This window comes from Salmo salar, chromosome ssa07 (genome assembly GCF_905237065.1).
Source record: "Salmo salar chromosome ssa07, Ssal_v3.1, whole genome shotgun sequence".
Classification (NCBI taxonomy): domain Eukaryota; kingdom Metazoa; phylum Chordata; class Actinopteri; order Salmoniformes; family Salmonidae; genus Salmo; species Salmo salar.
In genome coordinates this window covers 21,031,228-21,057,780 of record NC_059448.1, presented here as the reverse complement: position 1 = coordinate 21,057,780, position 26,553 = coordinate 21,031,228, and the positions used below count along the sequence as shown (strand labels likewise).

The window sequence follows — 26,553 nt, the reverse complement described above, 5'->3', positions numbered from 1 at the left end:
AGTTCAGTTTTGATGAAGAGGTCTAGATCAAACATACTGTCCATACAATCCCTTCAGGAAGTATTCACACCCCTTGACTTTTTCCACACGTTGTTGTTACAGTCTGAATTTAAAATGGATTACATTTAGATGTAGTTTTACTGGCCTACACAATAACTCATAATGTCAAATGTTTTGAGATACAGGCGTCCTTCCTAACTCAGTTGCCGGAGAGGAAGGAAATAGCTCAGAAATTTCACCAGGAGGCCAATGGTGACTTTAAAACAGTTATAGAGTTTAATGGCTGTGATAGGAAAAAACTGAGGATGATCAACAACATTGTAGTTATTACTCCACAATACTAATCTAATTGACAGAGTGAAAAGAAGGAAGCCTGTACAGAATAAAACATATGACATAACATGCATCCTGTTTGCAACAAGGCACTAAAGTAATACTGCAAAATATGTGGCAAAACGAAATTAAATGTTCTAGTTACATGGCCTAGTTACAGTTTTGAATAAAATCTTCTTGAAAATCTTCTTGAAAATCAATGCAAGACTTGAAAAGGCCTGTCTAGCAATGATCAACAAACAACTTGACAGAGCTTGAAGAAAGGTTTAAAGAATAATGTGCAAATATTGTACAATCCAGGCGTGCAAAGCTCTTCTTAGACAGACAGACTCACAGCTGTCATCGCTGCCAAAAGGTGATTCTAACATGTATTGACTCAGGGGTGTGAATACATATGTAAATTTTATATTTTTGTATTTAATTTTCAATCAATTTTTACACATTTCTAAAAACATATTTTTACTTCGTCATTATGGGCTATTGTGTGTAGATTGGTGAAAAACACATCAATTTAATACAAATTGAATTCAGGCTGTAACACAACAAAATGTGGAATAAGTCAAGGGGTACAGTATGAATACTTTCTGAAGGCACTGCATGCACATTTTACAGTAAAAAATGTGTGTGTGTGTATAATTGTGAATTGTGATAAATAAACTAGACATTGATAACAATGACACGTCACTGATTTAAAGAAATATGTGTAACATGGCTTTTCACAACTGACTAAAACTGCTACTGTTACAGTAGATTTGGTTTCCTGCACATTCTGTAGTACAGGAAATTAAAACTCAGCAGAGCCACAAAGGAGCTGTTGAGAGGAAGTAGCCTACTATTAAATATCACATAAATGATTACCATGGTTACCATGCAGTTTTACTACAGTTTTGGCAGACTATTGTTAACTTATTAATGTATGTTGGCCTATTGTAGATGCAAGAAGGTTTGAAGGAATGACAAAAGGAAGACACTGGGATAGAATGGCAAGGAAAGGATGTTGATTGTGAGGTTATGAGTTCTAGTCCTTTACGGGCTCAAATTCGCTGTAATAAAATGTTAATAACAATATCACAATATAAAATAAATAAAGGACATGTATTTTGTAAGTCAACCTTTTAATAGGTTGCTCATATTGCTCATCACCATTTTCTGACATCCTTACATATGAGGTCAAAGTTCAGTGGGATTGTCATTGAGTAGAGACCGATGGACTGGGAGAAGAGGTCGTGGTCCATGCGTCCGCTGTAGAAGTCCTCATCCTTGTCGAGGATACCGTTCTCCTCCAGTGTCCTACTAATGTCCCGGTTGACGCAGTTGTGCTTCCAGGTGGAGCTGGCGGCGTGGGAGCCGTTGCGAAGTTACCGCTGGGGAATCTCATTCAAGGTCTCCTCGGAACACACTTGGGATAAGAGAGAGAGAGAGAGAGAGAGAGGAGGTAGGATTTGCTGTTTTAGACCTTATTTTACTTTTCCAACCCATGTACAGTGGTTATTGACTGTAGCTGAGATCAGTTGCAGCAGTTTTAGATTTAGAAACTACAGTCAGTACACTAAACATTAGGAACACCTTCCGAAAATTGAGTTGCACCCCCCTTTTCCCTCAGAACAGACTAAATTTGTCGGGCATGGACTCTGCAAGGTGTCGAAAGAGTTCCACAAGGTGACTCCAATGCTACCCACATTTGTGTCAAGTTGGCTGGATGTCCTTTGGGCGGTGGAACTTTGTTGATACACACGGGAAACTGTCGAGCATGAAAACCCCAGCAGCGTTGCAGTTCTTGTCCCAAACCGGTGCGCCTGGCACCTACTACCATACCCCGTTCAAAGGCACTTAAATCTTTTGTCTTGCCCATTCACCCTCTGAATGGAATACATACACAATCCATGTCTCAGTTGTCTCAAGGCGTAAAAATCCTTCTTCAGCTTGTCTCCTCCCCTTCATCTACACTGATTGAAGTGGATTTAACAAGTGACATCAATAAAGGATCCAGCATTCAGCTGGATTTACCTGTTCAGTCTATTTAATGGAAAGAGCAGGTGTTCTGTTTTAATGTTTTGTATACTCAGTGTATAGCTTATATTTCTGATACAGTATATAAATAGTCATTGTAATTTTCTATTTTACCTTTATTTAACTAGGCAAGTCAGTTTGGGGCTGCAGCGTAGCCTAGTGGTTAGAGCGTTGGACTAGTAACTGAAAGGTTGCGAGATTGAATCCCTGAGCTGACAAGGTACATATCTGCCGTTCTGCCCCTGAACAAGGCAGTTAACCCACTGTTCCTAGGCCGTCATTGAAAATAAGAATTTGTTCTTAACTGACTTGCCTAGTTAAATAAAGGTAAAATAAAGTTAAGAACAAATTCTCATTTACAATGACGGTCTAGGAACAGTGGGTTAACTGCCTTGTTCAGGGGTAGAACCACAGATTTTTACATTGTTGGCTCGGGGATTCGATCTAGCAACCTTTCCCCAACTGGCCCAACGCTCTAACCACTAGGCTATCTGCCGCCCCGGCTACCAGCCACCGTCCTCTAATGATAAGAGGATTTTAGGATTTTTCATTCAAAAAACGGTATTTTCCATTGGTTTATCTATGAAAATCATTCTGTGGACTATGGGCAAGTTTTGCAACAGGCAGTTAAACCACTCTAGCTTGGCTTCCAGGATTAAAAAAAAAAAGAAAGGAATTTGTTTATGCAGGGTCCAATGGGCACATTTGCCAAGAACCACTAGAGAGAAAGTGAGGGGGGAATGAGGGGGGAGGGAGGAGGCAGGGCAAGAGAGAAAGAAGGAGGATAGACTGTTTGAGGAAGAGAAAGAGAGTGTGAGTGAGTATGTGTGTGCAGGGACAGTGTGGGAGAGAAAGAGAGAATTTGTGTGTTTTGTGTGTGTGAGAGAGAGAGAGAGAGAGAGAGAGAGAGAGAGAGACCGAGAGACAGAGAGACAGAGACAGAGAGACAGAGGGAGAGCATGTGTCTGACTGTGTGAGTAGAGAGTGGAGCACCCACTCTAAGCCTCTGGCTCAGTAGAAGACTAGTAGTGCCAGCTGGGGCGGGTTGGCGGGAAAGCCTGCTCTCCCACCGTGCTCTCCCACCATGCCGGAGAGGAGAGGTGTGCTCAGGGTGTGAGTGTGCTGTGTGCTGTGTGTGTGTGTGTGTGTGTGTGTGTGTGTGTGTGTGTGTGTGTGTGTGTGTGTGCTGCAGGGGGAATGAGTGAACCCAGCCAGGACTCACTCATATGCCCCCAGGGTTTGACAGTGACACAGTGCACTACTAACTCCACCTCGTCGTGTCCCTTTGAAAGCGAGTCATGTACAGGCCAGGGCTCCCGAAAGGGCAGTGTGGTAACCCATATTTTATGCAGCCAGTGGCACACAGAGGAAGGGAGAAACAGCACCTGTGCTCCACTCAGTGATATTATGCTGTGTGGGTGAAACCGTGCCAGATGAATGGACACACTCCCAAAAGACTGCTACTGTGATATGCTAAGGAGTAGAGGTGAGGGAGGGGGTAGGAGGATAAAGCTTGAACAACTACAATAGAATGCATGATGGTTATATATAAATGACACATGTATGCATGTAGGTGATATGTATGTGATATGTAGGTGATACGTAGGCAACATGTACTGTAGGTGATATGTATGTGTGCAGAATGATGTCTGTATATTGTCTGCATATCTATTGCACATGTATGATGCATGTATAATACATGCATGCAGCATTGATGGCATCTAGGTAAGACACTAGGCCTCGCTTGCCAGGGGATGGTGTCAGGCCAAGTGAGATTAGTATGATAACACATGTAGCCTATACATGTGGCATGTACACATGTAGCTTCTTGTGATCTATGCATGACATTCTCCCTAATCTGAATAAGGATATTTGACCTCCAGCGTATACTCCTGGGATGTGAGGGTGTTGATGGTCTTGACAGAATAGTCCCACCTCATTTTGGGTATCCATCCACCAGGGTTGCCCAAAGTCATTGGTCCAGTCAGTACTAGAGCAGGGAGACGACATGTGCACAGAGCTCCCCCTAGGGGTGTAGTACATCACACAGTCGGATAGTGGGTTAAGGTGAGCCCGAATCTAAGAATACAAATTGGGAATTTACCCAATAAATTTTAAGAAGACAAATACGCTAAATTCTTGATAAAGATTATTTTCAGATTATTTTCTCACTCACAAATTTTGTCTTTAATTCAAACCAGTGACTGATGTGAAATTCCTGCACAGTCAATAATAGGTTTCAGAAGTACATCCCCTGAAAAATAATTGTGTAATTGAATCAACTTTTGTAGCCTAATAATAGCCTATTATAAATACATGCATCTAACAACTCACCTTTAAAGTCATTCACCAGTAGTGTCAGGTCGTACACAAGTATGACACCCACAAGTCGCCAAGGCATGGTGTTATGAAAGGACACCTCGTTCGGAGTGAAATACTTTGGTCGCGGCATTTGTATTACTTCTGAAAGTTTACCCAATGTATGGAGACCTATAAAAGGTCATGTAAAATGTAACAACTGAGCATATGTCATAGATATAAAATGTTATTTAGTTTCTTTATTTGCAAGCTCAGTCGCTACATTGCATTAACAAACAAGCTTCGTTACTATGGTAACCACGGAAACATCTGGTACAAAGAAAGCACGACCCTCAAATCAGCTTTGCTGCATCTCGTGAGCGGTTGGACAGTCCATAAATCACAAGACAGACATTTGACTAATGTAATGTTCAATTTGAAAAGTAAATAGGTGAAAAGTTTCAGCAAAGTTTTACCAAACTTCAAATTGTTCATACCTACCTTGCATGCTACAATACCCATAATGCAATGTATTCCCTGATGCATTTCCGGTTGTACGTCATAGAAATGATTCCGCAAGAAAAATAGAATCAAGAAAGGGTGGAATGGCAACAATGATTGAAGAAAATGGTCCATCAACTCATGTAGGGGTGATATACGTTTAATATTCTCGTACTTTATACACTTTTAACGCATAATATTCACTTTGCCAAACTGAAAGGAGAGCGTGCGCAACTGATTCATACATTTGTTGGGCAAGTTGGATCCACTAGCTAGCTATGCTAACGTAGCTACAGTAGTAGCTAGCTAACGCTATTTGTCTAGAACCTACAGTACCATTAGCCAGCCGATCCGAATTCTTGCAGCTGCACTAGGGTCGGACATACTTCCTGTGTAGATTAAAGGGTTTATGTTTTGTTCTCTGAATTGTCCCATTATCCCAACTATTACAGCGAGAAGATTGAACAAGATCTGCTAGTTTTGCCGGAAATCTGTCAATTTCACCCTCATGCCAGGTAGCAGAAGCCACAGCAGCACTTTTGGAATGGTAATGTCAGCCAATCAGCTCCTTTGTTCAACAGCACGTTCCATTCCATAATGGCTGCCAGTGCTGTGGCTACCGCTATCTAGCATGAGGACGAAAATCAGCAAATCGTTCAATCTTCTCGGTGTAACACTTGGGATAGTGGGACAATTTGAAGTACAACACATTTCTCATCCCTGGATTGAGGTACGTTTTCCGAGCCATATCTTGTGCCGGCTGTGCAGGGTCTTAATCTACACAGGAAGTCTGTCCGACCCTAGTGTAGCTGTAAGCAAGCGGGTCGGATCTGCTGGCTACAGTACTATTGGCATTACCAAGAATAGTAGGACCAGAAACATCTGTTAAATGTGATACGCTTTTGCATTTCTTAAAGGGTGCATTTCAATAGTCTAAAGTAGCTTCTTCTCCATAGTTATAATCTAACCCAAAGGCTGGCAGATGGCGATATTGAGTCGTTTCGTCTTAAAAGCTAATTTAAGCTTGATCTGGAAATGTGGGCCGGAAGCTCCGTACAAAGCGTGTGACGCAATTGCGGCCAAATGAAGCTCAGTACTGCATCGCCGTGCACCTCCCAAATGTTGTAACAATGCGGAGGGCTCCGTATAGCTCCGCATTGAAATGATTGGTTGACGGTAGTTGGGGGCGGTATGTCCTGTATAAACACACTCACTTCCTTGACAACTTCCTTCACAACAGCTCTGCAAAGCACAATAAGTAAGAACGCCCTTATATAAATTTGTCCCAAGGGCCGCCAATTGGAAACCCTGTTGTACGGCCAATGCAGACGCCAGAATGACCATAAATCAGCTTTACTAGCCAAAGTGAGCGTATGCAGCCGTCTATAAACTCGTCTCCCCCGTGGATCAGTTCGTACGTTAAACATTCTCCATTCCGGCGTCAAATTCCCCCATATATCGGTTTAATGGCTACAAGGCTGATTTTTTTGGGGGGGAAATATGCGTACTTTCTTTTATGAAGCACAGTTTTCACAACCATGCTAGAGTGGCTAACGCTCGTCCCGCATGTTGCATATTGCATACAGTTTTTTTTTTCACACCTGGTCTGATTGGCTGAACACAGTAGGCAACATCCGGGGCTATAAGACAAATTACTTTTGAGCATTTTGTTTACTAGCTCTGGTCCAATGTGCATGTATGTACAACCAACACATGTGCATGGACCAGGCTAGGTAAATTGGGCTCCCGGGTGGCACAGCGGTATAAGGCACTACATCTCAGTGTTAGAGGCGTCACTACAGACACCCTGGTTTGAATCAAGGCTGTATCACAACCGGCTGTGATTGGGAGTCCCATAGGGCAGCACACAATTGGCCCAGCGTTGGCCGGGTTTGGCCGGTATAGGCCGTCATTGTATATAAGAATTAGTTCTTAACTGACTTGCCTAGTCTAAAAAAAAAATGTTCAAACGTCGTGTCTCCTTGTCAACCTTGCAAAGGGGAAGTTTGACAAGCATACAAGGAGAGGAAGCCAGATGGTTGAGATGCACCCAATATCACCATTATGCTTCTTTTACTTGTGGGTAAATCAATTTGAATTCAATCACTTTTTGACAGCACCCCTGTTGATTTGAATGAAGCCTTTCATACATACTTGCCCATTTTAGAAGTGCTCAGAAAGTTACTGAGCCCTTTAGGGGTCATGGTTAAAAAAAATCCCACCAGGCTAATCCATTCCCTCAGTTTTATTATCCATTCCCTCTGATTTATTTATCTGTCCCTCGTTTTTTTATTAGTTCCCTCAGATTTTGTATTCGTTCCCTACATTTTTAAAAATCAATATCCACAGATGTTTTATTTGTTACCTTGTTTTTTTATCCATTCCTTTTTTTCATTCATTCCCTCTTCTCCATGACAGTCCCACTTGGCCAATAACATATTGCAGCCCAATTGTTATTCTATTTAGTTAATTACATGCTTCAAATGGTGATGATCACTGACCATTCATTAGCTCATTTCCAGTTTCAGTGTTTTCATATGTCTCCGAATCATAAGGACAAATAATAGGTAACGGATGTGCAAAACCACTCAAGGTGCAAATACAGTGCTCTCATCCCTAGGCAATAAATCCGTCTGGCTCTGCTTCATGACCTTAGCTGTTCTGTCTATTTTCCGAAGGATTTCTTTAGCTACATCAGCTGATTTCCAGGTGAACGTATTGTCATCGTAACCAAGCAAATAGCTATCCGTTTTAGTTATAAACATACCACATAGAGCCAGAGCTGCTTTAAACCATCTTTCTTTGTGCCGGGTTGGCTATGGCAGATGTTCACCTGCCTAGTGCAGGGATGAGAGCGCATCATTGCACCAAAATGATGCACAGTAAATTCGCATGCCTTTTCTTTCTGCCACCGGTGAGTCACATGCACGTTGCGTTTGTCTGGACCATGTTTTACTGGACATATGTCCCTGACTTAATGCACAAGGGGTAAAACACTGGGTTGCGGGGAGGAGAGGTGCTCAAAATGGATCCAAGTGGCATGAATCCGAATATAACCTATCTGGTTTGCATCCTAAACATGCATCATTCATTTATGACTGCGAGTGATGCTCCTGGCTTTTCAGGCATATGAACACACCGTTTGGAGCATGTAATAACTAAATACAATTACATTTAGGCTGCAATATGTTATCGGCCAAGTGGGACCGTCATGGTAGCCTACATAAGGAGAAGAGGGAACGAATAAACAAATAAAACAGAGGGAAAGTATAAATAATCAGAGGGAATGGATAAAAAAAAACTGATGGAATGGATTAGCCTGTTTTTTAACACACCATGACCCCTAAGGGGCTCCATGACTTCTACAATGGGCATATATGTATGGAAGGTTTCGTTCAAATCAAAAGGGGTGCTGTCAAAAAGTGGTCTACTTCAAATGCATTTACCCATAAGTAAAAGAAGCATAATGGTGATATTGGGTGCATTGCAACCGTCTGGCTTTTTCTCCTTGTATGCTTGTCAAACTTCCCCTTGGCAAGGTTGACAACATGACATGACTTTTGAACACTTAATTTACCTAGCTCTGATCCATTCACATGCGTCGGATACGTACGCATGCGCATGGACCAGAGCTAGTTTGATGGTAAACAAAATGCTCAAAAGTAGTTTGTCTTATAGTCCTGGACAGTCATGGTAGCCTACATAAGGAGAATGACGTTTTTAGGCCTAGAGATAGGCTACTTAAATCCACAAGGACTTCAGGAGTAGCTTATAAAAAAAATTGTAGGGAACGAATAAGAAATTGTAGGGAACAAATTAAAAATTGTAGGGAACAAATAAATAAATTGTAGGGAATGGATAAAAAAAATCGTAGAGAACGGATAAAAAAAACTGAGGGAGCAGATTAGCCTGGACTTTTTTTCTCACCACCATGGCCCATAAGGGGCACCATAGAAAGTGACTTTTTGGATCTGAATGCCAAAACATTCAAGAGATAAAAGTGCTCAAAATTGACCCATTTTGCATACCCCACCATACCATGAGACATCCATATCTTCATCACTGGAAAATATACTGCTCAAAAAAATAAAGGGAACACTTAAACAACACATCCTAGATCTGAATGAAAGAAATAATCTTATTAAATACTTTTTTTCTTTACATAGTTGAATGTGCTGACAACAAAATCACACAAAAATAATCAATGGAAATCCAATTTATCAACCCATGGAGGTCTGGATTTGGAGTCACACTCAAAATTAAAGTGGAAAACCACACTACAGGCTGATCCAACTTTGATGTAATGTCCTTAAAACAAGTCAAAATGAGGCTCAGTAGTGTGTGTGGCCTCCACGTGCCTGTATGACCTCCCTACAACGCCTGGGCATGCTCCTGATGAGGTGGCGGATGGTCTCCTGAGGGATCTCCTCCCAGACCTGGACTAAAGCATCCGCCAACTTCTGGAGAGTCTGTGGTGCAACGTGGCGTTTGTGAATGGAGCGAGACATGATGTCCCAGATGTGCTCAATTGGATTCAGGTCTGGGGAACGGGTGGGCCAGTCCATAGCATCAATGCCTTCCTCTTGCAGGAACTGCTGACACACTCCAGCCACATGAGGTCTAGCATTGTCTTGCATTAGGAGGAACCGAGGGCCAACCGCACCAGCATATGGTCTCACAAGGGGTCTGAGGATCTCATCTCGGTACCTAATGGCAGTCAGGCTACCTCTGGCGAGCACATGGAGGGCTGTGCGGCCCCTCAAAGAAATGCCACCCCACACCATGACTGACCCACCGCCAAACCGGTCATGCTTGAGGATGTTGCAGGCAGCAGAACGTTCTCCACGGCGTCTCCAGACTGTGTCACGTCTGTCAGGTGCTCAGTGTGAACCTGCTTTCATCTGTGAAGAGCACAGGGCGCCAGTGGCAAATTTGCCAATCTTGGTGTTCTCTGGCAAATGCCAAACGTCCTGCACGGTGTTGGGCTGTAAGCACAACCCCCACCTGTGGACTTCGGGCCCTCATACCACCCTCATGGAGTCTGTTTCTGACCGTTTGAGCAGACACATGCACATTTGTGGCCTGCTGGAGGTCATTTTGCAGGGCTCTGGCAGTGCTTCTCCTGCTCCTCCTTGCACAAAGGCGGAGGTAGCGGTCCTGCTGCTGGGTTGTTGCCCTCCTACGGCCTCCTCCACGTTTCCTGATGTACTGGCCTGTCTCCTGGTAGCGCCTCCATGCTCTGGACACTACGCTGACAGACACAGCAGACCTTCTTGCCACAGCTCGCATTGATGTGCCATCTTGGATGAGCTGCACTACCTGAGCCACTTGTGTGGGTTGTAGACTCCGTCTCATGCTACCACTAGAGTGAAAGCACCGCCAGCGTTCAAAAGTGACCAAAACATCAGCCAGGAAGCATAGGAACTGAGAAGTGGTCTGTGGTCCCCACCTGCAGGACCACTCCTTTATTGGGGGTGTCATGCTAATTGCCTATAATTTCCACCTGTTGTCTATTCCATTTGCACAACATCATGTGAAATTGATTGTCAATCAGTGTTGCTTCCTAAGTGGACAGTTTGATTTCACAAAAGTGTGATTGACTTGGAGTTACATTGTGTTGTTTAAGTGTTCCCTTTATTTTTTTGAGCAGTGTATAAACAGTTGAGATTGATCTCATGTAAAAGCTTACAAACAGGATTGTCAAACTATTAGATAATTCCCCCCCCCACACATTTTTTTTATGCCAATTATCAAAAAATGCATGAACTCAAAATTCTTTTCATATTTGCATATGTTGTAGCCTAGATCCTATTTTACATAATCTAAGGTTTTTGTGTTTTGTCTGCTAACGTTTGAGATACAACATGCTCTTGAATACAGGGTGAGTTTCATGTTTTGGGTGATAAATGTACTAAAATGGGAATAAAAAAATGGACATTTCTACTTTCAAATGGTACCACAGAGATGGTTGGAGGTCCACACATCAGAGAATGTTGACTTGAATGGGAATATCTGTAGTTTTAAATTATACTGCCTTTCCTCTATAGGAAACCTATTGAAATCATAGAAATATAGATAATAGAATAGACATGATGTTTTACGTTGACGTTCGACGGTGGGTGGACGAGCGGTCATCTTGTGATAGTAATTAGAAGTTACAATTTAAATTTAAATGTCTATGCTGTACCAGCTAAATTGCAGTGGTCTGAACTGGGATAGGTCCATTCTTTTAAATCTATTTCTATGATTGAAATGACACCAACCCTGTATTTAAGAGCATGTTGTCTCAACTGATGGCTGTCACAACACAAAAACCTCAGATAATGTGAAATAGGGTTTAAGCTACAACCTATGGGAATATGATATTTGGGGGGGAGTTTATCTGTACTTTTTATCATTTACGTTAAGGTTTAAAAATGACAATTTGTGTTTTAAAACGTTTTTCTTTTCAATAAATAAAATATTTTAACAATGTAAGCTTTTAAATGATATAAATCTCAACTGTTTATATTTTCCAGTGATGAAGACATGGATGTCTCATGGTATGGTGGGGTATGCGAAATGTGTCAACTTTGAGCACCTTTATCTTCTGAACTTTTGGCATTCGCGTTCAAAAATTAAATTTCTGACCGGAAGGGATGCTGTCAAAAAGTGATTGAATTCGAAGGGATTTACCCTTGAATGATTATAGGCCTATCATCTAATTTCTCCCCAATCCCTATTTCTAGGGGCAGAGTGAACTGTCATCCTCTTCTTCCAGAGTGCGTCAGAAGCTGGAGAGCCTGCTGAACAAGAACATGAGAATCAGAATGACAGACGGACGGACGCTGGTGGGACTGTTCCTGTGCACAGATAGAGACTGCAACGTCATCCTGGGGTCCGCTCAGGAGTTCCTCAAATCCTCAGGTAAATAAAGTACATATTAGGCCTACATACTCTAGCAAGTTCACTGCTCTTCACCCCTGTTCCTGCAGAGCAGTCGGGTTTTGTCCCAACCCAGCACTAACACACCTGATTCAGCTGACCAGTCAATCATTAGTTGATTTGCTGTAAAAACCTGCAATCAGAAATGCAATCCATATTTCCACGTTTTATTGTGTTACGGCCTGAATTTAAAATGAACTAAATGTATCTGTTTTTTTCACTAGCCTACACACAATACCACATAATGTAAAAGTGGAATTATGTTTTTCGATTTTTTTCAAATCAATTCAAAATGAAAAGCTGAAATGTCTTGAGTAAATAAGTATTCAACCCCTTTGTTATGACAAGCCTAAATACGTTCAGGAGCAAACGTGTTTAACAAGTCAGATAATGAGTTGCATGGACTCTGTGTGCAATAACAGTGTTGAACATGATTTTTTTTATGACTACCTCATCTCTGTTCCCCACACATACAATTATTTGTAAGGTCCCTCAGTTGAGCAGTGAATTTCGAACGCAGATATTCAACACATTTTTCCAATGCCTCGCAAAGAAGGGCACCTATTGGTAGATGGCAAAAAAGAAAAGCAGACATTGAATATCCCTTTGAGAATGGTGAAGTTATTAATTACACTTTAGATGCTGTATCAATACACCCAGTCACTACAAATATGCAGGCGTCCTTCCTAACTCAGTTGCCGGAGAGAAGCGAAATTTAATTGCTCATGGATTTCACCATGAGGCCAATGGTAACTTTAAAACAGTTACAGAGTTTAATGGCTGTGATAGGAGAAAACTGAGGATGGATCAACAACATTGTAGTTACTCCACAATACTAACCTATTTGACAGACTGAACAAAAGGAAGCCTGTACAGTATTACCTTAGTCCAACAAAGCATGAATAAAAAGTGTTATGTTGAGGGAAAATCCATTACTGAGTCATGTTATGGGTATGCTTGTAATCGTTAAGGACTGGGGAGTTTTTCAGGATAAAGAAACTGATTGGAGCTAAGCACAGACAAAATTATAGAGGAAAACCTGGTTCAGTCTGCTTTCCACCAGACACTGGGAGATGAATTCACCTTTCAGCAGGACAATAACCTACAACACAAGGCCAAATCTACACTGGAGTTGCTTACCAAGAAGACTGTGAATGTTCCTGAGTGGCCGAGTTACAGTTTTGACGTCAATCTACTTGAAAATCTATGGCAAGACCTGAAAATAATTGTCTAGCAATGAACAACAGCCAATTTCACAGAGCTTGAAGAACTTTGAAAATAATAATGGGCAAATGTTGCACAATCCAGGTGTTTAAAGTTCTTAAGAGACTCTCAGCTGTAATTGCTGCCCAATTAGCTTATACAAAGTATTGACTAAGGGGTGCGAATACTTATATAAATAATATATTTCATTTTCAATAAATTTGCAAATATGTCTAAACATGTTTTCCCTTTGTCATTATGGAGTGTTGTGTGTAGATGGGTGAGAAAAAAACATTGAATCCATTTTGAATTTGGGCGGTAACACAACAAACTGTGGGGTAAGTCAAAGGGTATGAATACTGAAGGCGCTGTAGCTCTCTGGGACCGGGAGTAAACACTACTCTAGCTTCCCCACATGATATGTAGTTTCTATTTTGTAACATGACCATTATTACACTGTGTGTACAGATCCATATTTAAAATGTATTTTGTGTGCTTGTCTTGCTTGTTTTTTGCATCAGACTCCTTCTCCCAGGGTGAGCCCAGAGTGCTGGGGTTAGCCATGATTCCTGGCCACCACGTGGTCTCCATCGAGGTGGAGTCAGACACCCTGGCCGACACACAGGGGTTCGGGGGCAGCCACTGAAGAACAAGCTGAGCTCACCCAAAGTTGGAGGACAGTATCCTAGAAAAGGCTACAGTACAGACTTGAAATGGAGAGTTCAATCAAAGGAATTCCAGATGCAGCTGATCTCTGGTGCCAGTGTCATGGGTTTACCAGTCAGAGCCAAGATGTGTGCGAAATGTAACCAGGCATCCCCAGTGACATTAGTGTGTGTGAAGTTAATACAGAGTATAAAAGGTATTTGTGCAATAAGGGGCATGGGACTGAGCCAGACTGTACAGTATATGTCTGTGTGATAAATGTTTTTCAATACATTTCGGTATCTAAACCTGTGTCTGATCTGTCAATGTGGAACGATGCAGACTTTCCTTACATACTGATAGTGCAGCAGTTACAGATATTTCAGAGCATATGAATAGCTAAAGTGAATTACTTACTTGACTTAAAACCCTTGGCTCCTATTAGAGCATAGGTTATTAACGAATGTCCTCCATCTCACTCATCAGGGTAAGTCTTTCCAGGTCACACCATTTGAGGCCATCCGTTAGCTGTTCAGTAGAGATCAAGTCAAATTTTATTGGTCACATATACATATTTAGATGTTATTGCGGGTGTAGCGACAGTGCAGTAGTCTCTAATAATTCACAACAATACACACATCTAAAAGTAAAAGAATGGAATTAATATATAAATATTAGGACGAGCAATGTCGGAGTGGTATGGACTAAAATACAGTATATACATATGAAATGAGTAAAGCAGTATGTAAACAAAGTGACCAGAGATTCCTTGTCTATGTATATAGGGCAGGGTTGAGTAACCGGGTGGTAGCCGGCTAGTGATGGCTATTTAAACGTCTGATGGCCTTGAGATAGCCGTTTTTTGGTCCCAGCTTTGATGAGCTCGGGTGCTGTAGATGTCCTGAAGGTCAGGCAGTGTGCTCCCGGGGATGCGTTGGGCTGACCACACCATCCTCTGGAGAGCCTTGCGGTTGCAGGTGGCGCAGTTGCCGTACCAAGCGGTGATACAGCCTGACAGGATGCTCTCAATTGTGCATCTGTAAAAGTTTGTGAAGGTGTCAGGGGCCAAGCCATATTTCTTCAGCATCCTGAGGTTGAAGAGGTGCCGTTGCCATTTCCTGAAGTCCACGATCAGCTCCATAGTTTTGTTGACGTTACTTTCCTGGCACCACTCCGCCAAAGCACTCACCTCCTCCCTGTAGGCTGTCTTGTCATTATTGGTAATCAGGCCTACTACTCTTGTATCGTCTGTAGACTTGATTGAATTGGAGGCGTGTGTGAGTGAACAGGGAGTACAGGAGGGGGTTGAGCACGCACCCTTTTGGGGCCCCTGTGTTGAGGAGCAGCCAAGTAGTGATGTTTCCTACCTTCACCAGGGCAGGGTTCAGACTCAGGGCCCCGAGCTTGCATGATGACACAGGATTGCAAAGGTTAGCTATTATTTTCTGGTAATGTGTTTGGTATACTCAGTCAAATAGGTCAAGCACACATGAACATTTTCATGGAACTAGACAGACCTGCTTGCTACTGGAAGATGATTTGCACAAAAAAGACATGAGCTAGAGATGGTATTCCATCAGTATAGTACTAAAATTATACCTGAACCATGAATTTATAACAGTGTAAAATAACCAGAGAACAGGGTTGTTTGTTTCCATATTTTAATAGTTTGAGCATTTTAGTTCATTCTGTTTGGCAATGAGAAAACCCCCTAGAAACAAACCTGTACCAGGAAGTTATTCAACAGTGGTCACATTAAAATGATCACGTAGTTGAGCAGTCGGTGACATAAAAAGCTTTCAGTTACAGCTATACTGCATCCTTAGAACTCATTATGTTAACAGTGGACTTGACAGGATGATATTGACAATCCATCATTTGGTTGTAGTCCATAATTTGTTTGATACACTAAAATGACGCAAGTCATCTGTTTGTCGTTGCAGGGAGTCCCTTCAGTTGCTTTGGACTGGGGAACACAGGAGGATTAGTTATTAAAAAGACCGGTAAATGAAAAAGTTTTCAAAAGACACTTTCAAATCAATGAAAAGGGAGAGATAACACAGGCTCTTTCAGGAAGTAGACAGACATGCTTCATCCACTCACCCTTTTGATTGGGTACACAACCAGGAAGGAGTAGGTCACCAACTCTTCCATAACACCTGTTGTGTCAATTAAGTCAAGTCAAGGGTATACTCAGTGGAGAACATTCAAAGCTTTGCAGATAGAAATATAACAAACATTGTTTAGTGAAGAAGAAAACGACATCAATCTCTTCTAAAACATTCTGAAAGCTCTGAATATAAATCAGTTTGAGTAGCTTGGGTGTCAGTCTGAATCTGCTTTTATCCGACTTGAGCTTATCCAAGTATTATTAAAAAGGTCCAATACAGTGTTTTTATCTCAATATCAAATCATTTTTGGGTAACAATGAAGTACCTTATTGTAATTGGTTTCATTTCAAATTGTTTTCTTTGAAAATTGTAATTTCTCAAGCAATAATTTTACTAGGACTGTCTGGGAGTGGTCAAGCTTTATTGGCAGAGGGGTTTGTAACTCTTTCTTATTGGTCACCAGGCAGGCCAAAACTCCATCCCACCAAAACAGGCTGAAATTTCAAAGAGCTCTTGTACTAAAAAGGGCATTATACAATTTTCACAATATTAATCCATCCTGAGAGAGAATATATATATATATATATAGCAGAGGAAAATAACATTTGACTGCACTGGGCCTTTAAATAAATGGAGAAACAGTCCAGCATCCAGGCTAGTCGAGCAAAAACCAAAAGAGCTACGTTGAATAGACGAAAAATGGAAGAAATACCAAGCAAAAGTAAAAGCAGCAGCAGACATCCCAAAGAAAAATAACATGGAGGGATGCAATGACAGGATCAACAGCCTGGGCCAAGTTGGGAGGACTGAACAGCGCACCAATTCAGGACTTTATTTGCTCGTCTTCGACCGCTCAAGTCAACAGCCGACAACATTGTCACTTAGTTTCATCCATGTAGAATCTGTGGTAGGAAAGTTTAACTCTGTACAACTCAACCCCTCGCAGTACAGTAGTAGTCCAACGCCTTTGACAGTGTCATTCACATCCCCATTGTCTCACTACATTACCCACAACACCCCATATCCAACCTGAATCCCCCAAATCCAACCCCTGGGTACATCCACCAGTTACTCCACGGGTTGTCATAGCCCTAAAATCCTCCAATTGTCAGTCAGCCCCCCCCCCCCCCCCCATGGTTCTTGTCTCGTCCTCACTAGTGGTGGAACTTGAAGTGGTAGTTGCCGCCAGACTCGAAGGGGTTGAAGTGGAAGGGCCATCCCTGGCCACCCTGACCGCCTCCCTGTTGACTCTCTGGGTCCAGGGGGTCCTCACCGGGAGTCAAACTTCTGGCGCATTTCTAGCGGTTCGGGGTAGGGAGACATGAGTAATGTACAACAAGCTACGTTTTCAACACAAATGTAGATTCCAGGAAAGAGGCCCGACAGGACGTTATCATACTGCAAATAGTTTACAGCTTCCTAAATACAGTCATAGATTTTCCAGTATGGGACAGTTTAGTTAGTAGTGATCTTATCTACCAGCTTGAGCAACATTATCAGGTACATATACAGTTCATTACCTGGGTCGGTGAGCACCTCTTTAGCAGAGGCGATGTCGATAAACCTCTTCTCTGCCTCCTTCTTTTCCGACTCCTCTCTGAAGTTGTCAGGATGCCACTGTTGGGCCAGTTTCCTGTACGCCTTGATTATTTCCTGTTTGTTGGCACTCCTGGAGAAAAACAACATGTTGGTAAGGTAAAAGCTTGTTTGAATACAAGGAGCAAATGCATCCCCCATTACCTTGAGGTGATCACAGATGGTGAAAATAATAGAATATCATTCAATAGAATCAACTTGTCACTTGTCTAATTGCTTATAGATCATAACTACACTGTAGATTATGCCAAGGAAGGAAGGAATTATGCTTTGAAGAAGTATTTGAACAGAGCTCCCTTCTCTAGGTCAGTCATACCTATTGACACCTAGGATCTTGTAATAATCTCTCTTCCGGGAGAGCTTGAGCAGTTTCTGGGCTCGCTCCAGACCTTCCCTGATCTCATTGTTCTCCATATCAAACTCCCTCGCTTCCTGGTAGTCCTCCACCGCTAGAGAGAGGGAGGGCAAGGTAAGGAGAAAAAAAAAAAAAAAGGCAGAGAGAGAAAGATCAAAATGGATACTTGACAAAGCTGTTACAATCATCCAGCTGGGATTTGGATGTGCAGTAATCAGGGCGGCGTTAGACTGGTCCTGGCTACAAAACACCGGGTTTGTTTACTTCGTAGGTTTGAAAGCCATTGTTTGAGTACTTGACGGAGGGGAAACAAATGCGGCACAAAGTCTTATCCCTACGTGTCATCATTCTCTTTGTTACAGTAATAGCATGGTGAAAGTACCTTTCTCGTAGTCCTGGTTGAGGATGAAGGCCTCAGCTCTGTCGCGGAGGATGTTGATGTTGCGTGGGTCTCTCTGGTGGGCCTCCGAACAAATGTCTATTGCCATAGCAGGCATCTTGTTCTGGTGGAGACAAATGGAGTAACACTTATAAGCATCATCATTGTTTCCCCATTCTATTTGTAATTACATAATTAGTAATATCAGCAGTTGTAAAAGTAATTAGGAGAATTTCCAATACACTAACAATTGACTTGACTTCAGTAGAGGGACAGGTCATGCTAATCTACATACGTGACTATGGTCACAGAAATGGCCCACTCCATGGGTTAAACGTGTCAATGTGATGGGACCCACCTTGACCAAGCAGAAGCAGATTCTCTCCTTGGCCTTATTGGTGTAGTATGGGACATTAGGCTCTGTCCTCATCACTGACTCATACTTGTCTATGGCATCCTGATACCTGAAAACAAACATTTAATAACATTCATTTTAGGACAAGAGTTAAATAGAACTGCCGTACAATAGTCATATATATAAAATATATAAATCAACCAGTGGATACAAATAGGTTTAGTGATAAAACTGTCAAAGAAACCTCAAATATAAACCTGTCGAGGGAACACAGGAACTGAAATATAAAACTCCCATAGGGACTGAAACATTGCCCACAGGAAGGGACTACCACAGAGATGGGCTACCATATAAGCTCACATAGGGAGGCAGGGATTGACCTTAAGGGTTGCCCTATTGCTTGGGGTATATGAACTGAGCCGTTGCTCAAGTTGAAGTTGCCCCATTAGGCAGGTGATAAAAAAAGTGAAAACAACCAAACTGCATTTTATTCCAGTAGCCTAAAACATACTGTTTCTTTCTGGTTCCTCCCCATTGTTTAAGTGAAAGATAGACAGTTTAGGGCATTTAGGGCAGACGGGCAAGTTGGGCCTTCTCCAATATGTTTTTTTAAATTTTTTTACTGATAACAACCAAAATACAAAGAAATCCAGTACTGATCTTTGTCTACTGCCCTATGTGTTGATGAAAGGCAGGCAACAGATGGCACTTCTGCGTGTAAATAGCTAATTTACATTTTCGGGCCAGTGATCATAATTTCAGGGCAACCCCAACCCCCGAAAAATGTAAACAATTAAAATACTTCCGATTTGTCTGATGGGCAACGGCATTTCAGTCTTTAATGTCAATCCCTAGAACCTAAGAGATACCCTCACAGGGACTAGACTGCCATACTAGCTAGATGCAGTGGTACTGACCTTTCCTCCTGGATGTGCTCCTCGGCAGAGTCCAGCTGCTTGCTGAGCTTCTTCACCCGTTTGTAATGGGAGAAACACTCCTTGTCGTCCTGATCCAGCTTCAGACACTCCCTGACGTGACTGCAGAGGGAAAGGAAGGAGAGACAGACTTACACATTGCAAAGCGGTTTGAGATTTTTGCCTGTCAAATAAAATTGAAAGTGTTAGTATGTTTGAAAGAGAGTGAGCATTCTTTACTAACTCTCAAACTTCAAGTGTCAAACATCAACCACAGATACAAAAACACAAACCAATGTTGCTCTGAAGATTACAACCTCTTAATTTACATGTATTTGCTTGGTAAATGTGGTTGTTTGTTTAAATCACTCCACCTTATTACTAATACCATTTTCTAGTGAGCGTACCCTAGTGACTCCTGGTGCTCCCCCAGGTCATAGTGCAGGGTGCTGAGCTTGAGGAAGGCAGCTCGGTTGTCGTTCCTCAGCCGGGTGGTGGGGGTCAGGTCCTGGATGGCCTTCCGAGGGTCTCCCAGACGAATGTAGCATTCAGCCCGGAGCTCCCGAGACTCAGGGTCCCAGGGGGAGAGCTGGAAAGAGAGAAGGGTGGGAGGTAGGTAGGTAGGGAGAGTTCAGTGGTGTGAATTTATGATTTGATACCAAGTCTGTTGAAGTATAGTGCACCACAGATTGATGAAGGTATTGAGGATCATGTTTAAGAGGCTAGGTGAAATAGAGTTCTCAATGTCTAGGCCCTGTGGCAGAGCTAAACCCTACCTCCATGACCAGGCCCAATGACTAGGCCCTGTGGTGGAGCTACTCCCTACCTCTACAACGCGGTCCAGCACAGTGATGGTGGTGCTGTAGTCTCCTCTGTGGTGGGCCGCGTGGGCCTCCTCCTGCAGCTCCTCAAGCTCGTTGGCCCTCATCAGCTGGTTCCGCGCCTCGTCCTGGTCAGGGGATCGCTGCAGCTGAGGAAATTTAAAAAAGTAAGGTTTCTGAAGAAACTGTGTGACATAGCAATTATAAATATATAATAGATGACTCATATCAGGTCTATGAATACATAATAGAACCTCATATCAAGTGTATCTAATCCTTCAGATTCCCTTAACCTCGCCCACATCACATAATTGCAAGGACAAAGGGATAATGAATGAGATTTAAAAACAATTGCAATATGAGACAGTTAGAGTATGATGAGGGTATGGAAAAAACAGCAGTGAGATTTTGGTTGACAGATGGATAAGGTGTAACTAGACATAGAAATATAATTAATAGTATGGTAGTTGTAGAATAGTAGCTATATTGTTATGCATCTAGACTTACCACAGCCTCAAAGTCCTCCCGGGCCTCCTGGGTGTTACCCTGCTTCAAGAAGATATTCCCTCTCTGCAGTCTGGCCTGGAAACATGGAGGCAGAGAGAGGGAAGAGGGGATATGGAGGAGAAAGGGATGGAGATCGGTTTTTTTTAATCTATCTATCTCTAAGAGTTAATAACAATTGCACACAATTGTTGTTTATAACCGTGATTTATCACGATAACAGAGATGTTGTTGACAACTGTCTGTGTCCACTCACAGCGAGGAAGTCAGGTTTGAGCTGGATGGCTCTGGTCAGGTCCGGCAGGGCAGACTTGGACTTTCCCATAGCCAGGAACACAGCTGCCCGCTTGTAGTAGGTCAGGTAGTTCTTAGAGTCGCCCTCTGAGGGAAGGGATCGGGTAAAATACAGGAGATAAGTAGGAGAACACAATAGATTTCTACTTTCATGTGACTATTATTTATTAGGCGTACATGGACACATTTGACTGAGAATGTGTAGTTGACTAAATGTGTTGACCTGAAAGAATAAGAGAATAAGGGAGAGAGAGATCTGAAATAATCCATCACTTGAAGGGACTTTGTTATGTGGTAGCAGCTTGACTTATTACAAACAGAGTACAGACAGAGAGAGAGGGAGACAGACAAACAGGCTACATGGGCAGTGATGCTGGAGCTATAATGATGCGTGTGTCTGGTTGGTAACCTTACCCACTGCAGAGTGGTAGTGGGACAGGGCCTCCGCCAGTTGACCGGCAGCCAACAGTTTACGGCCCATCTCCAAGTGCTGCTCAATCTCCACATGAGTTGCCCCCAAGACACCTGAAACAAAACACTTAGTGTGAACCTCTTGGAAGCCCCCATAGGCAATTGCTCACATAACCACTGACCTAAATGAAGGAGACAGAGTAGCTATGTTCATGAATGTTGTGTCATTTTAACAGTAGACATACATTCCTCCCTGTAGATTTAAATCATAGGACTTGTTTGTAAAGGGAGTATGTAAAAAACTAAACCAACAGCCAAAGGGTTTCGATAGCCTAGCTAGCCTACAGTAGTTAACAAGTAAGGGCACACAAAAAACTACCTGATTATCCTGTACAATCGGTCGTAGCATACCTGGCTAAGGAAATAACCGAATACTTAGTTACCGGTATTTTTAAATCAACAACTCTATGCAGACTGAACTATTCGGGCAAAAACACATTGCTATCTGTCTGTCTGGTCTTACCGTCCAACTGGAGGTCCAGAATGACACAGAGCAGTGACAAGGAAGACAGGACCCCGCTGAGACCCTTCCGTCGCCCCGACTCCATACTTATATACTTCACACTTCTCCTGGAGTTGTATATTTCACGTCTCTGATATAATTGAATTGCAAACTACGTACGATATCATTTAAACGGTAATTTTCTTCATAACGTCTTCATCGTTTTGAGGCTATATGTATATGTAGTCCGGCTAAGAAATAGTTCCGAGTGACACCTTGGACAGCTAATGGAAGGTTCCTATAATTTACTCGCGTAGGACAACGTTGTTTAGACAGCCAAAATTGCAATATCGCATGGATCTAATAAATTATTCTAGTTTTCTCTACGTGGCATGACATTGAATAACTTCAGCAGCTGTCAACTTAGGTGCTTTCTAAAGTGAAACTTCACCCGGTCCGGTTTTTACCCCCTCCTTCACGGATTCAAATGCCCTACATTTCTGTGCGGTGAGTGGCCAGTTCTAGCAGCACACATCGTTGTTGCCTACCAACGTGGGGCGGTCTCATTGGATGAACTATTTTAGCTCGTAGATAACACTCCCATGTCCATATATGGCACATAACGCCGTCGCTGTACAGTCACTGGTCAGGCCATAATATTCCCAAAGGAATATTATTGATTAACCTATCCATCAGTGTTATCTGTGGGCCAAACACTATGTCGATTGTCTGTGATAATAATAAACATATGGTTGATCATGTTCATTCCTCACTAGAAACCGTTACGTTAGGTTACTAGATACAAACAAAATAGTTATTTGAGTATTTAAAGAATTATTTTATTGGGTGGAATTGTAAAGAAAACGAATAAACTAAAACAAACATTCAGAATGGCATAGGACAGCCACACCCATCTCAGACATTATAAAACTGTACACACAATACAAAACATCTCGATAACATCAATACTTGAGAATCAAGTCTTAATCTGCTGGTTTGGACATGCCTCTAGATCTAGACGTTTCATTAAATCATCCCTTTTCATGCCAACATGAGCCTATATCATTATGAAAATAAAAAATGGGATATAATGCAGGCATCAGTCATTAGACATCTCAGCTTTTGCACGTTATTTTACAGGCGACATGTTTGCACAGTGCACCACAACCAACCTAACAGCCATAATGTCTTCAATATGAGGTGATTGATCCAAATATGAAAGACATAATCCTACATAGTATAGCACTTAACCTCCCTCGGCACTGTAGACATCGTTTACACGTCTTCAACAACTGTGCGGTCAACAGTGAGTCTGGTTTGTAGTTATTGGACATGGTGGATAAAGGTGAACCCAATGGTTCATTGGTGTGCTCTCTCTCTCTTGTTCAAACGTAGGCGTTCCGGCCATAGGAAGTGGCAGCCTGACTCTGCGATGGTGCCATGCCAGAGTACACTGTGCCCCTCGGCTGGTAGGGGTAATGTCTGAGGAAGAGGATGAGAGGAAGAGTGGGTGAGGAGGGCACACATAGATCAAATAAAACCACCAATCACCAACCCACATGCATTAAGGTTTGAAACACACACACACACACACACACACACACACACACACACACACACACACACACACACACACACACACACACACACACACACACACACACACACACACACACACACACACACACACACACACACACACACACAGTATCCACTGAACTCACTGTTTCTCAGACGTGCCCAGTTTGCAGGCACATGTCAAACAAGATCCCCCAACGATAGCAAGAACAGCAGAGCACCAGCCAATGTAGAGGCCCTCTCCAATCTCATACCTGCAAAACACAGTAGGTCCTACATTTTGTCAAGTTCATAAACAATAGGCTATTACATGTTGGTTTGGTGACTGCTCTTCTGTCTAACAGACAGCAGAGGACAGCAGTGTGCCAGTAGCCTAATTGCAGAAATTGGAATGGGTGGTAATTTCCTTCTCACTTACTTTATCCCGGGATATAATGGATTAAAAAAGTCCTGGGTGATGTTGAAAGCATACCAAGATACTGAGATCATTGTACACAGGCCTGAGAGAGAGAGATAGTATGTGTGTATGTGTTTTTGTTTGTGTGTGCGTGTGCGTGTGTGTGTGTGTGTGTGTGTGTGTGTGTGTGTGTGTGTGTGTGTGTGTGTGTGTGTGTGTGTGTGTGTGTGTGTGTGTGTGTGTGTGTGTGTGTGTGTGTGTGTGTGTGTGTGTGTGTGAGAGGGAGAGAGAAATAGAGACAGAGAGAGATTATTTAAGTTAATTGTGCACAAGATAATTAAGAGGTGGCAGTTATGACTATAAACAGTCATAACTGTTAAAGAAAACAGTTTGAGAATATCCCTTTACCCTGAAGCAAGAATAGGACACCTCCAACACCTGCTATTCTACCCTTTAGAACCATGTTCACTCCAGCTGCTTTAGAACACTGCATCCCGACCAGGGTTGCAAGGAGCCCGAAAGATCCGAAAATAATCGCAGCAATCATTAGTGCTCGAGACGCCTGGATATATCCTGCGGGACAAAGCATATGAATAAACACAAATTGTCACTTTCACAAACAAAATGAATTGGCCTATAACATGTTTTTTTTATACTGTAATAACAAATACGAGGATTATTACATTTGTATCAAATGTGATTTGTAAAGAAACATATTCAGTTCTACACATTTTATAGCCAATAATTATGATGATATTTAAGAATATGATCTACTGAAATGGAACTATCCTTCTGTTTTGTGTTTATTAGAGAAGAAAACAACTCTAAAAACTCTAATTGTGTAGCAAAAAAAAGTCTGATTTGACTGATTTCATATCAACCAATGATTCAACCTAAATTAATTGTTTATTGATGTCGTTCTGGGATGATCATATTTGAACCTTTTGACCTCTCAGTCACAAACAAAACATTTCTAAGAAAAAGTGTAACATATGGGCCTTGGCATATTTGTTTAATGACAACAAAACAATATCATCACAGGCAGTAAATCCATTTTATTCCTTAACATCATATGTCCTATCGAAAATATTATATTTCTCTAGGATGTCCATACCGTTCAGGGCGAGCAGAGAGGGGAACTCGTGGCAGTTGTGGATACCTGTAGAGTCCGTGGCACAGGACATCCATAGGTTCTCATAGATGGTGGAGGTAGTGATGACGCTCCCGTCAACGGTGGAAACCTTCCAGTAACGGTTGGGTATAGCTATCCCCACCATCACCCATCCTATAAACCCAAGCAGCAAGGCGACGACCTCCACTATCGGATCCATTCTGGTTTTTTTCAAGTATTTGGTGATAAATAAATAGAGAAGGCGATAGACAAATAGAGAGAAAGAAACCGGCTATATCCCTTCGTTAGGTTGTATCCTCGTCGATTTGATTAGATTCACTTCTTTTTGTTAAGGATATTCGTGCATAAATAAAAACGAACATATAGTTCGTTGAGTGTTTGTTCCCCTTCTTGGACACGGTTGTGTTAGGTTGCCAATGAGAAAGTTTGTTGAGAGCAACAGATATGCTCAATGATTTATCATTGTCTACCTGTGTTCTCTCCCACCCCCTCACACACAGGCACACACCCACACCTACACACACACACACACACACACACACATACTCACACACTCACTCTATCTCTCTCTCTCTCTCTCTCTCTCTCACTCTCTCTCTCTCCAGGCCTATCTGCCTTTTGCATTTTACAGCCTGAAACTGAACAGGTGTCTATCAGGCAACGGAGACTCACGAAAGTCCAATGGTTGCTCTATGCCCGTGGGTTTACAGTATGTCGGAATACATGAAAGTTGACTTAGCCTACATGTATTTTTAGGAAATAAATAATTGAACAACCTGTGGGGTACCACAGGGTTCAATTCTCAGGCCGACTCTTTTCTCTGTATATATCAACGATGTTGCTCTTGCTGCGGGTGATTCCCTGATCCATCTCTACGCAGACGACACCATTCTGTATACATCTGGCCCTTCTTTGGACACTGTGTTAACAAACCTCCAAACGAGCTTCAATGCCATACAACACTCCTTCTGTGGCCTCCAACTGCTCTTAAACGCTAGTAAAACTAAATGCATGCTTTTCAACCGTTCGCTGCCCGCACCCGCCCGCCCGACTAGCATCACTACTCTGGACGGTTCTGACTTAGAATAGGTGGACAACTACAAATACCTAGGTGCCTGGCTAGACTGTAAACTCTCCTTCCAGACTCATATTAAACATCTCCAATCCAAAATTAAATCTAGAATAGGCTTTCTATTTCGCAACAAAGCCTCCTTCACTCACGCTGCCAAACATACCCTAGTAAAACTGACTATCCTGCCGATCCTCGACTTCGGCGATGTCATTTACAAA

The 26,553-nt window shown here is 42.3% G+C and overlaps 3 protein-coding genes and 1 long non-coding RNA gene across 6 annotated transcripts; 1 reads left to right on the top strand and 3 right to left on the bottom strand.

The window, feature by feature from the left end:
* Nucleotides 1-1,431: 1,431 nt before the first annotated feature.
* LOC106608763 (uncharacterized) lies at nucleotides 1,432-5,127 on the bottom strand. Its single transcript, XR_001329575.2, has 2 exons — nucleotides 4,678-5,127; nucleotides 1,432-1,732 (listed from the first exon to the last, which is right to left on the bottom strand). It is a non-coding gene; the product is annotated as an uncharacterized lncRNA (long non-coding RNA).
* Nucleotides 5,128-5,182: 55 nt separating this feature from the next.
* Nucleotides 5,183-14,222, top strand: lsmd1 (LSM domain containing 1). 3 transcript variants are annotated; one of them, XM_014206806.2, is made up of 3 exons: nucleotides 5,183-5,285; nucleotides 11,903-12,048; nucleotides 13,791-14,222. In XM_014206806.2, exons 1-3 carry the CDS (start codon nucleotides 5,269-5,271, stop codon nucleotides 13,913-13,915), a joined length of 288 nt encoding a protein of 95 aa, XP_014062281.1. In that variant the 5' UTR covers nucleotides 5,183-5,268; the 3' UTR covers nucleotides 13,916-14,222.
* Nucleotides 14,223-15,558: 1,336 nt separating this feature from the next.
* dnajc3b (DnaJ (Hsp40) homolog, subfamily C, member 3b) lies at nucleotides 15,559-22,683 on the bottom strand. Its single transcript, XM_014206889.2, is given in 13 exon segments — nucleotides 15,559-17,299; nucleotides 17,301-17,323; nucleotides 17,546-17,694; nucleotides 17,938-18,070; nucleotides 18,359-18,479; nucleotides 18,714-18,819; nucleotides 19,628-19,747; nucleotides 20,032-20,213; nucleotides 20,451-20,594; nucleotides 20,953-21,027; nucleotides 21,206-21,330; nucleotides 21,658-21,768; nucleotides 22,178-22,683. Coding segments are annotated over 13 exon segments (1,494 nt in total). The 5' UTR covers nucleotides 22,263-22,683; the 3' UTR covers nucleotides 15,559-17,179.
* Nucleotides 22,684-22,973: 290 nt separating this feature from the next.
* Nucleotides 22,974-25,711, bottom strand: cldn15a (claudin 15a). Its single transcript, XM_014206890.2, has 5 exons — nucleotides 25,246-25,711; nucleotides 24,540-24,704; nucleotides 24,153-24,234; nucleotides 23,881-23,988; nucleotides 22,974-23,638 (listed from the first exon to the last, which is right to left on the bottom strand). The coding sequence occupies exons 1-5, from the start codon at nucleotides 25,460-25,462 to the stop codon at nucleotides 23,542-23,544; spliced, it is 669 nt and encodes a 222-aa protein (XP_014062365.1). The 5' UTR covers nucleotides 25,463-25,711; the 3' UTR covers nucleotides 22,974-23,541.
* Between the last annotated feature and the right edge of the window lie 842 nt (nucleotides 25,712-26,553).